This window comes from Bison bison, unplaced genomic scaffold (assembly GCF_000754665.1).
Source record: "Bison bison bison isolate TAMUID 2011002044 unplaced genomic scaffold, Bison_UMD1.0 scf7180017864299, whole genome shotgun sequence".
In the NCBI taxonomy this organism is placed as follows: Eukaryota; Metazoa; Chordata; class Mammalia; order Artiodactyla; family Bovidae; genus Bison; species Bison bison.
Genome location: NW_011494871.1, coordinates 2,204,436 through 2,220,619, shown reverse-complemented (window position 1 = coordinate 2,220,619; position 16,184 = coordinate 2,204,436). Strand labels below are relative to the sequence as shown.

Sequence of the window (16,184 nt, the reverse complement as noted above, 5' to 3'; positions counted from 1 at the left end):
CAACCCTGAGTGCACAGCCCTCCTGGGAGGGTACACACATCCAGGCTCAGTTTGCCCGACGCCACGGCAAGCGTGTAACGTGGGTCAGCCAGCCCAGCCTGCCATGCTTCGGGGTGAGCCCTGGCCTCCCCTCAGGATCACCTCGGGGCACCCTCGTGATGAGGCACTGACGGCTAACTCTCCCAAGCAGCCCCCTGAGGAGGCTGCTCCTTCTGCCCTCCCGCTGGTGGGGTCAGCTCAGGGCCAGCCTGCACATGGCAGGGCGCAGCAGAGCCAGGCTCAACCCTGTGCCTTCGGAGCCCAGGACAGCCGGCTGCACATTCTGTGTGGACTCAGGTAAACGTGCGTGCCCTTGGCTGGCGGGCCGTGGAGACGGGCAGCCGCTGTGCCAGGGGTCCTGGCAAGTGCTCCAGCGGCGGCACTCAGTGCGCCCTCCCGATGCCACGTCTGCACGCCCATGCATGCAAACATGAGCCCACGCACAGCCCCAGCCAGAGGAGAATACTAAATCCTTTTCAGAGTTTCCTCTTTCGGTGTATTTTTTTCCTCTGCTTCTAAGATTGCTGTGTCATCTCTCCAGCAAGTCTGTTCTTCATATGAAACATTTTTGTGTCAGGAACCTTAGTATTTTTCCATGCTGAAACTCATACTCACAAGAGAAAAGCAAGCCTGTGGTTCAGACTAGAGAAGATAGAGCATCCAGATCGCAGTTGGCTCTGCTCACGGGCACTAACATCTTCCTGATACCATCCCCCAAGACCCACTCCTCCACACGCTTAGTTACCTGGCAGATGAACAGAGGGTGTGACGCCTGCTGTCACCCCACAGGGTGGGGTTTGTAGGACAAGACCATCGGGGGCATCCCCTCTTCGGTGTGCGTGCAGCCAGCCTGAGCCCCAAAGCAGGGCTGTCCTGGACTGTGGCTCACAGCCTTGGGCAGTGCTGGACGAGTCAGAGTTGGAGGGACAGCTCGACCTCGCTGGTCTTACTCTTCTGTGAAAACGTAGGTGCTTCGTCTGTGCTAACTACTTACTAGGGACACATCAGGGTTCTCTTAACTAGTGGAAGGTAAGGAAACAGAGCCCTTACTTTTAAGTTGTGTACCTCTGTGACCAAATAACAACTGATTAACCTCCTGACTGAGCTAAGAGTGAGCATTTGAGAGGAGCCTCAAGCCACTCGTCAGTCAGGACTCCCTGTGTCATGCTTGGGATCTGAGTGATGAACACTGCACAGGTGAGCTTTAAGGTTACTCACTCAGCGGGCAGGGTCTGCACGGATCTCCATACACACGGGCGTGGGCTTCTCTCCTAACTCTGCCCAGGAGCCTCGGGGTAAATCCACAGAATCCCTCTCAAAACTCTAAATGCCACTTGAAGAAAACAAAACAAAAAAAAGCATTTCCTTCCTCAAAGGGGTGGGGGGGAAGTCCTTACACAGTAAAACAGAAGTGGATCTGCAGGTAGCAGCTCTGGTGCTTTACTGAATGACTTGAGATAGTCAGTTTCCCTAAGGGAGACAAAGTGTGGTTTATTTGCAGGGCAGGAAATGAACACACAGACTTAGAGAGTGGGCTTGTGAACTCGGTGGGGGAAGGCGAGGGGGACGAATCCAGAGAGTAACATTGACACACATACACGCCCTGTGTGAGACAGCTCGCTAGTGGGGAGCTGCTGTGTCACACGGGGGCTCAGCCCGCTGCTGTGTGATGACCCAGACGGCTGGGACGGGAGGGTCGCAGGGAGCCTTAAGAGGGAGGGGATATATGTGCACTTACAGCTGATTGACATTGTGGTACAGCAGAAGCTAACACGACGTTGTAAAGCAGTTATCCTCCAATTAAAAAGAAAAAGGGTTGGTTGTCTATGAAGCCCATGACAGAGTATCACAGTTATCAGATGCTTTGTTGATGCTATCAAATATTTGTCTGACGGAGAAGGCAATGGCACCCCACTCCAGTACTCTTGCCTGGAAAATCCATGGATGGAGGAGCCTGCTGGGCTGTAGTCCACGAGGTTGCTAGGAGTCGGACTCGACTGAGCGACTTCACTTTCACTTTTCACTTTCATGCTTTGGAGAAGGAAATGGCAACCCACTCCAGTGTTCTTGCCTGGAGAATCCCAGGGACGGGGGAGCCTGGTGGGCTGCCGTCTGTGGGGTCGCACAGAGTCGGACACAACTGAAGTGACTTAGCAGCAGCAGCAAGGCATGTATTAGCACTTTTGGAGTCCCGGGAAGCTCTCTCTGAATATTATTGCCATGACATGAGTTACGCCTTTTGCCTATACTCAGTTTCTCCCTTTAAATTACAATCTAAAACGTTGGCACAGCTGTAATAAAATGATGCTATATGCAGGAAAAAAAAAAAAAAACCCACTTCTTTCTAATCTTCAAGTCAAAATTATGTCCTTATCTTGTTTTAAACACATCCATAGCACATATAAGGAGGATGTTTTAAGCAGAATATTTAGTTACTTAATCCTCCACTAAACACAAGATGGCAACACCTGACCAAATCCAAGAATTCTGGGGTAAGTTGCAATCTTTGCACATTCCATACCCCGCAGTGTTCTATGGTTTAAGCATCACATTTCTTGGTAATAAGAGAACTTACTTTTTTTAAAAAATAAAACCATGATGATATATGCTATATTCATTTTGTTATTTTCAAAAACATAGTAGAAAACTTTAGGTGTGCTGTGGTGAACAGTTTCTCTCACAAGCTCTTCAGAAATGGAATGGTTCTCTCGGAAGAAGATAAGCATGCAAGTGAGGTGGTACCTGGTGCCCCCGAGCAGGCTGGTGGGATCGGAGCAGTACTGTCTCACACTCTGAGGAGAGAGGTGAACTCCTCACAGGAGGGTCCGTCGTCCCTTGCAGACTGCTCTTTCTTCCATGTTATCCAAAGTTCTTGAGTAGTGGCCCTTGTTTTGTTCCTAGGTTCAGATTTTATGTTTAAATGACTAGAAAAACCCAACGTGTTGAAAAATCTTCCCTTCTCTTGCCTCCTGCCCTGCTGCTCTCTGAACCCTGTGACCCTAGTCCTGCCCTCCATCCCCACGGACCCCGAGGCTCACGCCCCTCACACATCTTCCTCAGTTCAGCTGTAACGTCTGACTTGAGTCTGGGTGGGTCTTAGACTTGTGAGGATGTCAGTGGCCTGAACCTGGAGGCCTCAGTGATTCCCCAAAGTCTGTGTGTGTGTAATGCCACATCCTAACTCTTCCCATTGGCAAGCCCTGCCTGACGCCCCTGACCAGCAGTGAACTTCTCTGTCCCGTGTGTTCCCGTGAGCTCCTTGACTCCGTGGCGGATCCGTCCCCCTCGTGTGGCCCCTGGACGAGGCTGACCGAAGCCACGTATGCGCCCTGCCCACTGGGTCTCAGGTTTCTACCGCTGGTTGTGGGTCCCGGTGCCCCCTGCAGCCTCTGCACAGAGTTCTGTGGGGACAGGAAAGGGCAAAGCCCAAGAGTTTAGTCTTTCAAGTGGTTATTTTTAAAAGTTTAACAGAAAAATTTCTTTTCCCCTTTCCAGAAAAGAAACTCTTAGCTTTATGACTTCTGGCCAAAAGCAGTGTGCCCATAGACGGAGAATGTTCTAACTTGACAGAGTTTTAAAAAGCACCAAACATCAGATAAGATGAAAAGAAATGTAGATAAATGAGTCAGTTCTCAGTGAAACTCCCTTCAGTTTCTCTGTGTTGCCAGACTGACTCATGGAACCCAAGTCTAGAAGCCCACAGGGCCTCTCCGTAAGCTGATTAAAATCATAATACCTTACATTTCTGCCGAGCCCTGTGGTTTTCAAAACACATTCGTTTTTGCCCTAATTATCCTATATCATCTCTTCTAACTTGTTGCATATTATTTTTATTCAAGAAACAAGTCAGAATTTGTGGTTTGTATATTCCGCAGGGCTACCCTTGTTCCTGTGTGTAAAGAGAACTTCGCTTTCCCATAGAAGCCTCCTTGGTCTGGGAGCACTCAAGCTTGTTCCGACACCTTCCTCTAGGGGACAAGGTCTGATGCCCTCCCTGCTGGAGGGTCAGGGCTGGCCGGGGGTCCCCGCCTGGGAGAGGACCATGTGCTCAGGAGCACGCGTGGTCTGGTGTGTGTGTGTGTCAAGGGAGCCCAGCTCCCGATAAATGAATACACAGTGGCCAAAGCATCAACAATTTGAGCAAAAAAGTAAATAAGAGTTCCTTGGACTGCAAGGAGATCCAACCAGTCCATTCTAAAGGAGACCAGCCCTGGGATTTCTTTGGAAGGAATGATGCTGAAGCTGAAACTCCAGTACTTTGGCCACCTCATGCGAAGAGTTGACTCATTGGAAAAGACTCTGATGTTGGGAGGGATTGAGGGCAGGAGGAGAAGGGGACGACAGAGGATGAGATGGCTGGATGGCATCACCGACTCGATGGACATGAGTTTGGGTAAACTCCGGGAGTTGGTGATGGATAGGGAGGCCTGGTGTGCTGCGATTCATGGGGTCGCAAAGAGTCGGACACGACTGAGCGACTGAACTGAACTGAAGGCAGCGTTGGAACATCACACAGAGTAGACAGCATGAGTGCACCCTGACAGGAGTGACTGAATAAACAAACGGTATGGATCTCTCATGCGGGCGAACTCGGGTGTGTGCTGCAGGAGTGCCCGCCTCGAGGCACTGGGCACTGTGTCCCCCGAGTGTGGGCCACACGGTGACCCCTCTTTCCATCCTATGCTCTGGAAGGAAGGGAGGAGCACTGCCTGCCTGGTGTTCACGGTCAGCACCAGCGAGTCATGTTGATCCCGGCCCCTGGGGCAACGTGAGGTAATGGACGCCCCTCCCGGGTCCTCATTCCCAGGTGGTCACAGTCAGGGCCCTGAGCAGAGTGTCGACTCTCAGAGGAGGTGGTGGATGGGCCCCACCGTGCCAGCCCCGCAGAGGGGCCGCCTGCAGGCTCTATTATGCGAACACACTTACGTGTTTACCTAGAAGGCCAGATGTTTCTTGGGCCATTAAAAACGTGATTGTGGGGGGTCCAACAAGATGGTGAAGTAGAGGAGGGCGTGGGACTCACCTTCCCTAAGAATGCATCAGAAATCCACGCACACGTGCAGTGATTCCCACTGGAACCTGGAGACTGGCGGCAGGACTCGTGCGTGGACAGCTGAGGGAGTGGGCACAGAGCTCAGGCCTGCACCCTGGGACCCCTCCCAGGAACTCGGGGAGGCAGAGACCACGCACTGGGGAGCGGGCCCCGCCTTCCAGGGCACAGGAGGCCACACAGCCCTCCCCCATGCCGGCGCGGGGACAGGCTGTGAGGGACAGAGGGCCCTGCACCCGAGGCCGTGTCAGCCAAGGGCAGTGCCTGCGGGTACTCCGGCTCCAGCCCCGGCCTCCGCAGCGAGTCCCGTGCAGGGAGAAGGGGAAGCACCCCAGAGCAGAGAGGGCCCGGGCCTGATCTCGGGGCTCCTCTTCCAGCATCCTGGGGTCAGACCCCACCCCCCAGTAGGGCGGTGATGGCCAACGAGCAGAAAGGAAGCCTTACTTCACGCCTACCTCCAGTCCCACCACAGCAACAGCTTCCAGCTCACCCTGAGCAAACGCACAACGCCTGTCCAGGTCAGAGCCAGCTCTCCCCACAAAGGCCTCAGACTCGCACGGTCTGTATAGGAACGCACCCTCGTGACAACAGCCCTTCAACAGGTCCTGTTTCACCTGAATTCACAGAGGCAGAGGACGTGCTCTCAGTTAAAAAGCAAGAAAAAACCCTGAAAAATAAACAACAAATTACAAATGTATCAGATAAAGAGTTGAAAGTATTGGTAATAAAAATGTTAACTGAAATAGAGAAAAGAATACACGAGCACAGTGAGAATTTTAATAAGGAACTAGAAAACGTGAAAAAGACCCAAGCAGAAATGAAGAAATTGAGTAACTGAAATTAAAAGACACTGGAAGGAATGAGTAGCAGATGGAGTGATACAGAGGAGCACAGAGGGATCTGGGAGAGAAGACGATGGGCATCACGTGGTCACCACAACAGACAGGTAACAGAAGAGTTAGAGAGACCTGAGCCTGCAGGACAGGCCTCCTGTCGAGGGGTAAGGAGGCTCTGGATGTGCCCCTCCCATTAGTGGGTATCAGACCCGAGTCTGCAGCCACGTCCCCCCGACTCCCCCGTCATCTGTCTTGGAGGCAGGCAGCATTCTGTACAGTACCCCCTTCCAAGAGCTCATCACATTCTCTGCTTATAAACAGCACGGGTCAAACCTTCAGTGAACAGAGATGCAAAGACCTAAAAGTGAAGACAAGGTCAGTGTTTCCAACACAGAATAAACCAAGAAGAGAAGGTGCCCTCCCGGAAAGAGTGCAGCTTTTCATTTTTCTAAACACATGGGTTGTGGGATCCCAGGAATTGTTGACAAAGCAGTCAGATAACCGCAGACACAGGCCAGAAACGGATGGGTGTTTCCTAGACCTGGGGTGTGGGTGACAGCTTTGCCCGGGTAGGAGGAGTCGCTTTCCCAGGAAGGGACAGGTCTTTCTGTCTGTAAATGTGGCCCCGGAGCCTTCATGGTCCTTGCATTTTCCTGCTGTTGATGTTGTCGGTGTTCCAGTGAATAAATTCAACCAACATACGTTTTGCTAGCAGTGAAGAAAAGCCTCTGGGGAAGGTAACTTGTGAGCAGAATTTAACTTGTACTGTGTTGACCGCACTTTGCTTCGCACACCGCATTTGTTCAGGCCCCGGCGAGTGGCCGTGTCCACTGCACGCTCCCTGTGGCTATGGGTCCAGCCCCTCTTCTCCCCCAGGCAGCCCAGGCTCCTGCCCCACAGCTCTGGGTGACCTGCTTGGTCACAGTCGCAGCATGGCAGCACAGCACAAGGAGTCGCTCTCAGGACAGGTTGGGGGCGGTGACAGGGTGACCAGCTCCGAAGAGGCTGGCGTTTGCGCTGGGAGGTGTGACCGCCTTCACAGAAGTAAGGCCGAGGCCCTTCCCCTCGCCCCCTAGGACGCAGAGCCCTCAGTGACCTGCAGGGCGAGGGCCGTGAGCCTCAGGCATCCCAGGGCAGAGCCCTGCTCAGCTTCTAGTGGAGAGATGGAGACACATTTGCTAACCAGCTCTTGAAACGTCCAGAGAGCACAGAGAAGGGACGTTTCTCTGGATTTAACCAGGTTAGCTCCTGAAACGTCATTTGCAAGGTGTCTCCTAGTGACTGAGTCTTTCCGACCGTCTCTAAAGAAACCCTCTCCTTGCGACCTTGTACGTAACGTCAGTAATAACGAAACTAGATTGAGGATGACTGTACCTAAACCTGATTTTCTCAATTAGTAGTTCATCTTTACATTAAAGTCTGTAAGACGGGACAGCCCTCCCTTAACGTCCAAGTCTGCATGTCTCAAATACTTGACCCCATCACGTAAGTTGGGGTACGTCAAGTAAGCCCTCTCCTTTTGGCATTGTGTGTGTTTAGCGGCAGGCTCGGGACAACAGCTGAACTCCACTCACATCCTCCCTTCAATCAGTTTAAACAAAACAGAGCTTTAATTTTAAAGATTTTTGAAAGTTTAAATCACACCCTCAAAATAACTATAATTTCAGCCCTACATTTTTGTCTTCTTCCTGCACTTTCTTTTCCCTTCAGGATGAGCATTTTATTAAAATGTTGCAGTAGCCTTGTACCCCAGTTTTCCTAAGATACTTGACACTGGATATTAGCCATTAAGACTGACGCTGCTTTCGTATCTAGAGTTGAATGGACAGGAGGTGGCAAGGTGCTGGCAAGAGCAGCACAGTGAGAGCCACACTGAGCCTGGGGCCAGGGCCGCCCGTGCTGAGCGCGCTGCGTGTGTCCCCTCGTGTCTGTGGTCCCAGGGTGCTCGGGTGACCCTGTGGAGACGGGACTAGAAGAGTTGAAGCCCAGGCGCTCCCCACCCCTGTGTTGTGTGGACTGCTAGTGTCTCTGACTTCTTCTCCGGTAGACCACGGCACGCTCGCGTTGGGCATAGTTGTGTGCGTGTCGGGGCCGCACGTGCCGGATGCTCTGTCACCACGGTCGGTGGCTGAGTTGCCTCGTACCCTGATGCTCAGATGACACTCTCAGTGCCCCGGGCAGGATGTCCCAGGGATGGAGGTGATGGTGTCTCTGTCTTCCACATGGCAGTGGTTTCACGGCAGTGAGATCTCACTCAGTGAGGGTGCACGTGTGCGTGCCCACAGGCAGACTGCGGTCCTGACCACACACTGGCCAGCAGAACCTCCTCTTCTCGCGCAGAGAACAGGAATGAGGGAGCAAAGCGTGTCGGGGGAGCAGACGCAGGATGCAGCGGCCCAGGGCGACCACAGTGTCAGCAACGGGTGAATGGCAACCAGAGTCACAGCCGTGTGAACAGAACCTCAGTTCCCCGGAAGGAGCACCTGGGTGCTCCAGGCTGTAGCCTCCCTTTCGTAAAAGCACTGGTTTTTCAGAGGGCGTGGATGTGTTTGATGTGTGGGTGTGTTTGTTTAAGGAAGATGTGGAGCTTCAAAAGGCAAAATATTTTTTAACCCAGAAAGGTACTCAGTAAACGGAATTGTTAAATCTGACAATGAAACTGGGATAAACTAATGAGGAACAGGGCACGTCCGCAGCTCCACTTCCCACGTCTGCTCCCACCTGGCCGGACATGAGGGGCCCGGCCGCCCACAGGCAGGGCCTGGGGCAGAGCCCAGCTCCGAACAGCACAGGTACTGCCCGGCCGAGGGGCTGGGGAGGTTTTCAGTTCAAAGGAGGAACGGAGTTTCCCTTCTGGCTGATGTCCTCATTTTCCCGGGACTGACAGTAGGTAGTGGAACCACCTTTAGAGAAGAGCGTGGGCAGCCCAGTGTGGAACCCAGGAAACTTCGGAACGAGAGAGAGAATGGAACCAGGCGTCTGAGCCCCAGGAGAGCTGGTCCTCGCGTGAGCTCTGACCTCAGAAAGCTCACTTCACACAGCCAGGCCAGCTCAGGCTACAGTTTCCATCTATCTGGCCGAGTTTGGCACATAAAGTTATCTCAGCATGAAAAGTGGCCGTGAACTGTTGGGATGGGTGTTCAGACCCGAGGGCAGTCCACAGTCCGTATGGATGACCTTCAGTTTGGCACGTCCCATGAACTATTGGGATGGTTGTTTATACCTGAGGGCAGTCTACGGTCTGCATGGATGACCCGTGGTCCAGCGCATCCCATGAACTGTTGGGATGGGTGTTCAAACCCGAGGGCGGTCCACGGTCTGCGTGGATGACCCGTGGTCCGGCGCATCCCGTGAACTGTTGGGAGGGTGTTCAGGCCCGAGGGCAGTTCACGTGGATGACCTGCAGTCCGGGGTGTCCCATGTTGCCGGAGCCACGGCAGCTGAGTGTGTGGGCCAGTCACAGGCTGTCTCAGTGCTTCTGGTCCCTTCTTGTTTAAATTGTGGTAAAGTGTGTATGACACAAAATGTCCCGTTCTTACCGCTGTGAACGTGCAGTTCAGTGCGCCTCAGCCCCGTGTGGCTATCCCCGCTGTTCATCCCCAGGACTCCTCCCCATCCCCATGTTCTCTTCAGTAAACCTTGTATCACAGCTGCTAACAGGTAGAAAATGGGTTGATTTTAGTTACCACGTCTGTTTCCTTCTTTCCCAAGATAAAGTTATGTCATCAAAAGCAGATGGAAAAGCCAGAGAATACAAAGCAAGCCATGATTCATTAGCTGGATAATCAGCTTGGGATTGTGTCCAATGATAAAACCCTAAATACTTGATCACAGACAGCATTTTGAAATTCAACTTGTGCAGAAAATAAGCAACCTCATCCTTCAGCCCTTGAACTTTCACTCTGATGGTTCTTGTTACCAGTTACAGGGCCTTTCCCACGTGTTCAGTGCACATTATTCAATTCTTACAGCAGTCAAGCTGTGTAGACGACACTCTGCTGGTGTTCTGGTCTTTAGACACACACCTCACTCACCAGTCGGCCTCCGCTCAGGCTGCCTCTTGCAGGAGTGAGTCTCCGAAGTCCAGTCTGGGCTGAAGGCCCTGAACCGGGTGCTTGACCAGGGTTACTCACCAAGCTCTGGCTCTAACCACCAGTGCCCTCTTTAGAGGCACCTTCAGTCTTGTTCAGGAAAGGAGAAATTTATCTTTCTGCTGTATTCCTCCTCGCTAACCCTTCAGAAGGAGACTTTGGGACAGTCAGCAGAGAGAACAGCCAGAAATTTGAGGTTGTAAGATGCTGGGCTAAGCCAAGGAATGTTCCCTTTGGCCTGAAAGCCCAACGTGCCTGGCGCTGGCCCCCACGGCAGCTCCCCTGGGGTGTTCAGAGCTGGGCTGTGGTCCCTAAACAGATGACGCCTGTAGGCCTTAACTCTCATAGAAACCTGGCTGACGTACCTTCATTTGAGCCAAGTACCGGCACTGTGCCTTAAATGTAGGAGTATGCTTGGCTTTTATCTCTGATTTAGAAAGAACTGGGGGGTGACCCACCCTGGCCGCCTCAGGTGTTGAGGGCCTGGCCTCGTGGGTGTAGGGGCCACACCCGCCCCTCTCATGGGCTCCGGGACACACACACAGCCCTTGAGCGCCTGCCACATCATGAGGCCCATAGACAGAAGGGCAGATCCTTCCAGTTCCACCAGGAAAGAAGCAATTTCAGGAGGAACCACGCACTCTGGAGAGAGCATCCCCGTCTTCTTGCCCTACCCCCAGCACACCCCCCACCACAGCAGGTGGGGCTGGGGGCAGAGATGGACTCTCCCCTGTCTCAGGCCAAGACAGCTCTCACTGCCCGCCAGTGACCCGAAGAGATCTGATAGTAAAGCTTGCCTATATGTCACCTGTTTCTGATATCTGTGGAAAGATGTGGTTATTTAAATGAGAAAAGAAAGAGCAGAAAGCACTTGCTTTTACTCCAAACCCTGGGTTTAGAAAGTTGGTCCTCAAACAAAAATATCAGTGTCCCCCGGGTATCATTAAATTCTCTTTAATAACTTGTGAACTTATCTCTGTATCAGGTGGGAATCTTTTTGAAAGAAACCACCAACTCAGGCTGACCAAACAGAAAGGAATTTGGGGGAACAGTGCAGAGGCGGCCGCAGAGTCAGGGGGTGAAGCAAAAGCCAGCTGAGAAAGCAGCTTCTGGGCTCCATGTCGGGGTAGACGATCCACTTGGGCACCCGTACCAGCTCACTGCCCTGGTGTCCACAGGCCTCCCGTCATTGTGACTGGGAGTGGGTCCCTGGGTGGCACAGGGCTGGCACCAAGCTGGGTTAGGAAGGCAGGAGGCCCCGTACCTGGGGCCCAGCTGCCCCCCAGACGCCCCAGTGTGGTGGCCAGGATGGCATCCCCTGCGGGCACACACATAACCCTCAGCTAGCAGCCCCCGAGTGGCAGGCTACGGCGCTGCACACAGGCCAGCACCCAGCTTGTGTGGTGCAAGCTACGGCTATGGCGCTGCACACAGGCAAGCACCCAGAGCCTGCCCCGGAACCCCTGGAGACCCTAGTTCACTGCCGTCAGGCCTGGGACAGCCTCCCGGTCCTCCAAGGTCGTGAACACACTGGTTTAGCAGAGCAGTCGAGACAGGAACGTTTGGGCTTGCCCCAGGTTTTATCAGCCCGTTCGCCTCTCGGGGAAAAGGAGGAGGAAAATAAATGAAATCGTCATCGTAACTGCTTTACGGGCTGTTCCCGTGGGCCTGTGGAGGGTGGGCAGGTGGGACTCTGCTTCCCTGAGGGTTCCCTGCAGCTGGTCTGTCTTACACCCCCACCCACGTGTCCCTCTGAGGGGGAAAGTCACCCTCGGTTTTGTTTTACAGTCTCAGCTCCCTGTGCCCCCCACCCCTGCCCTCCAGAGAATGCGTGTCAACTCCACCCGCTCTGGACTTGGCCCTCCAGCGGGTTCTGGGGGCGCCTACAAAACTGCTCATCTCATCACCACCCTTTTAAGACTTAAGACTTGACACAGAGAACATCTTCACCAGGTTTATAAAAAAAATCCACGTGTTGCTGGAATCTTTACCATCTACATATGTAAATGCTAAATTCAGTTTTTCTTATTTGTGGAACTGCCTGAAAACATTTTGTTTTTAATTCCCTGTGTAGAAGTTGTTAGTTCATGTTGACACTTGCAAACACTTAGATCTAACTAAAGTGAGGACACTGCAGCCGTGTGGCAGGAGCATTCCCGCCCCGGTAAGTTGGTGCGTCATCTCTGAACCTTCATCTTCACCGGTCGCAGCACACACACCACGGTCCAACCACTCCTCTTGGGCCAGGTTTTAGTTAAAACTCCCCCGAGCGTGTGTGCATCTCTCTGCTTGCCCCACGGCGGCCATCCTCTGAGATGCAGAAGTGGCTGCAGGTGGCCCTGGAGAGGGTGTGGCCCTGAGGTGAAGGGTCCTGTGTCCGTGGACAGCTGGTGGAGGTAACAAGAACACTTCAAGGGACTGGCGGCCGCACTTCACTGCACAGGTCAGCCCCACCTTCTGACAGTTCTAACCATTTAATTAGAAGCAGTTTGTAATTACAGGATGTTTCAAATGTTACAAGGAAGGGAATGGTGAAACAGGATAACACATCTGACCAAAAGTCATGTTTCAGTGTTTGCCCCACAACTATTCTCTGCATGAGAACCCTGGCCCGTGGGAAATGCGCAAGCAGGGTTTACTGCTCTGCTTACGTGAAAGCCTGCGTCTCAAAGACACGGTGGAAGGCGCTGCTGGCCATCGCCAGAGCCATCACATCCCATGACTATTTTACTGTAAAAAAAAAATTGCTTTGAACTTTAGTTTTGCAATTAAAGACACAGCAACAAAATTCTCTTCCGAGAGCCGTCCTTATTCCTCAGATGGTCCCTGCGATGGAGATGTGAGGACCTGGATTTGAATGCAGATGAAAGTGTTTTGGGCTGTGGTGAGACTATGACGGCATCCGTATTGTTGCTGAGCACGTGGGGTCTCATGAGGGGCTGTCGAGGACATGTCGGCACGGCTGCTGTGTGTCCACTGTACAAGCCAGGCCTTGGCCAGCCCCAGTGGCCGTGTTCCCCAGTGGGGGTGGCCGTGTCTGTGGGTCCAGCCCTAGGCCTGCCCGAAGCTCTCTATGCTCCACTGCAGATGGTGGCCTGGGTGGGAGCACCCCCGGCCCTCAAACGTGGTTCCTTGCACTCCTGGTCAAGTGGGCTCCAAGGGTGTAGTAATATCTCCAAAACATATTTGGGTCTAAATCTCTAAGCTAAGTGTTGGTGAGATAGTATAAAAAAGGCAATAAAACAAGAAACCACTCAGAGCCCAGGCACTGCCTGGACACCCTGAAATGGCCTCGTTCCCAGCTTGCGGCTCCTGAAGCCGAGTGTCCCCGACCATGTGGACGTGCTGTCCATCTCTTTCGCTCTGTGCTGTCCCTGAGCGAGCTGGCTGACCGTCTGTCTGTCTGTTGGCAGGTATGCTTCAGAAGCGTCCTTCTATTGACGACTTCGTAAACACCCTCGTTTCCGACCTGGACCTAGACTTCGAGACCTTCCTCATGGATTCTGCGTGAGGGAGACACCTGAGTCCTTGAGATCAGGGTCATGGTGACGCTGATTCTGTTGTAAGCGCTGCAGCTACAAACACTTGTTTCTGAGTTCCGTATTCACTTCTGTGATAACTTGTGAAAAGCCTCAAACCCGTGGATCTTGGAATAAATAATTTTTTTTTAAATTATGCTGGCTTTTAGCTTGTTTGGCAGATTCTGCATGATTTCTGAAGACAACTGTATAGGTGGCTGAAAGTGGAGCAGTCAGTTATGGCGGTGGAGAAACCACGTGTGGTCTCCACAGTGCGTGTGAGTGGCTGCCCTGGCTCCTCCCGAGAGGTCAGGGATGGACCGCACAGGCGCACCTCTGACCTGACGAGGAATACACAGAACTGCAGCACAGCAAGGGAGTCGTGTGTCAAGTTCAGCCTCTGACGAATCTGGAACCAAGATGCAAACTCTGTCTCTGTCCTAAACATCACTGCATACCGTATCGCCATGTGTTAATTACAGGAAGGACTTTTTTTTTTAGGTCAAGGTGAGTTTATTGTCCAAACATCATAATCTAATTGTGTCCAGAACCATTTTCAAGTTCACCTAATTTAAGCTAGTCACAAAAAACAGTTTATTATTTTTAAAAATCACTTCACACCGACAAGATAGGCCCTCTGAAGAGGCAGCTTGGCCGTACCACATCACCATCGTAGGCAGGACGGCACTGTCTCTTGCGCTTCCTAGAAACTTTCCGTGTGTACTGACCATGCCACTTCAGCACTGGCTTGCACGCCTACCACACACACACACACACACACACACACACACACACACCCCTCATAGAGCACATGGTGAGAGGAACGTTGACTTACTGTTGTATCACACTCGTTTTAAAGCAAAGAAATTATAATAAAAGAAAGTCTAAGACAAGAAGCTAAGAGAGCAAGTGATCAGAGGTACGTGCTACAAGGGTAATGAACATAATGAAAGAAAGCCAACTGCCCCATGGACGCTGGGGATTTCAGAGTCGGCCAACAGCAAGAAACTGAACTGATTGAAGAAAACCACGAGGTTTTTTTAAAGGACAGGCATCTGATAAAATACACTGGCTGTGGTAACAGTTACAGTCCGCGAGGCATGTTCTGCAAAGTTCTAAGCAAAGGGAGGAACGCAGCAGCTACAGCATACGGAGATATGTTTGCTGACAGCTTCTGGAGATCTAAGCCAAGAAACAGGTCTGACAGCCCTCTCTCATCTAGAAGCAGAGACCTAGGGATGTGGAGCCGGGGTTCCAGCTGAAGGGACTGTAGGACAGTTCAGATCAGTTGCTCAGTCGTGTCCAGCTCTTTGCGACCCCATGAATCGCAGCACGCCAGGCCTCCCTGTCCATCACCGACTCCCGGAGTTTACTCAAACTCACGTCCATCAAGTCAGTGATGCCATCCAGCCATCTCATCCTCTGTCGTCCCCTTCTCCTCCTGCCCCCAATCCCTCCCAGCATCAGGGTCTTTTCCAATGAGTCAACCCTTCGCATGAGGTGGCCAAAGTTTTGGAGTTTCAGCTTTAGCATCAGTCCTTCCAATGAACACCCAGGACTGATCTCCTTTAGGATGGACTGGTTGGATCTCCTTGCAGTCCAAGGGACTCTCAAGAGTCTTCTCCAACACCACAGTTCAAAAGCATCAGTTCTTCAGTGCTCAGCTTTCTTCACCATCCAACTCTCACATCCATACATGACCACTGGAAAAACCATAGTCTTGACAGTATTTAATAAGTTTTTCCTGCCTTCAAAGTCAAGGATTCAATTACAGGCTTTAGTTTAAAATGACACCTGCTAGCAGCCTCTTCCAGCTTCTCACTGAAAGACCAGTGACGAAGCAAAAAGGCAAGGTTAAAAATCCCCAAAACTAGGACACATGTCCAACCTTCTCCAGGCTAGAAACAGATGAGTCACATGGAGAAACGTCAGTGATCCCCCCCACCATGCAGGTCCCCCTGGATGCTGGGGCAGGGGGCTCCTGAGGTGTCACACGGCTAACACACCTGAGGTCTCACAGCTACACACCTGAGGTCTCACACGGCTAACATACTGCACTCCAGCCTGGGAGCAGCACCCTGCAAACCACCTGTTGCCCTTCTGCCTTCATCCTCTCCTGGCTCCTCCCCTGGTGAATTTCTCTGTGAACACGTGGAAACACCAACGCCCAGAGGATCCTTGGGCAGGAAGGAGGGCAGGCCTGCAGCCGTGCCCCTGCCCCTCATCCCATGGGAGCTGAGGGGTGATGCAGGCCATGGGCAGAGCTGGGTGTGCCCCCCTCCCTGCCCATGGTCTCTGAGCTGGGGAAGGGATATACTTGCTGGACACAAACGCTGACTCTCGTCTGGGAAACGGACCTGGAGACACTGACACCAACCTGCTGTCAGTTATAGGTAAGTTTGAAGAGGACCTTCGGCAGCTCCAGGTGTACCCGGCACCGAGCCCCTGGGCCTTTCTCCTCCCTCTTCAGTTGAGGGTGAGCGAGCGGCACAGGAAATCACAGGGAGCCTCAGAGAAAGGAAGGGAGAGTTACCTGAAAGATGCCAGAAGATCCCAACTTGGAACGTTACTTTGTTTTTAAATATTTTGTGTTGAGGTCTAGCCAACCAACAATGTGGTAGTTTCAGGTGATCAGCGAAGGGACCCAGCC

General features: G+C 52.4%; 1 protein-coding gene across 1 annotated transcript in view; it reads left to right on the top strand.

Annotated features, from left to right (window-relative positions):
- The window catches only part of MIPEP (mitochondrial intermediate peptidase), an 84,583-nt gene extending 70,904 nt beyond the window's left edge, over nucleotides 1-13,679 (top strand). Inside the window, exon 19 of the mRNA XM_010851246.1 lies at nucleotides 13,430-13,679. Coding sequence (XP_010849548.1) covers nucleotides 13,430-13,527 — 98 coding nt within the window. The 3' untranslated portion in view covers nucleotides 13,528-13,679. The remainder of the gene's footprint in view (nucleotides 1-13,429) is intronic.
- Nucleotides 13,680-16,184: the final 2,505 nt, after the last annotated feature.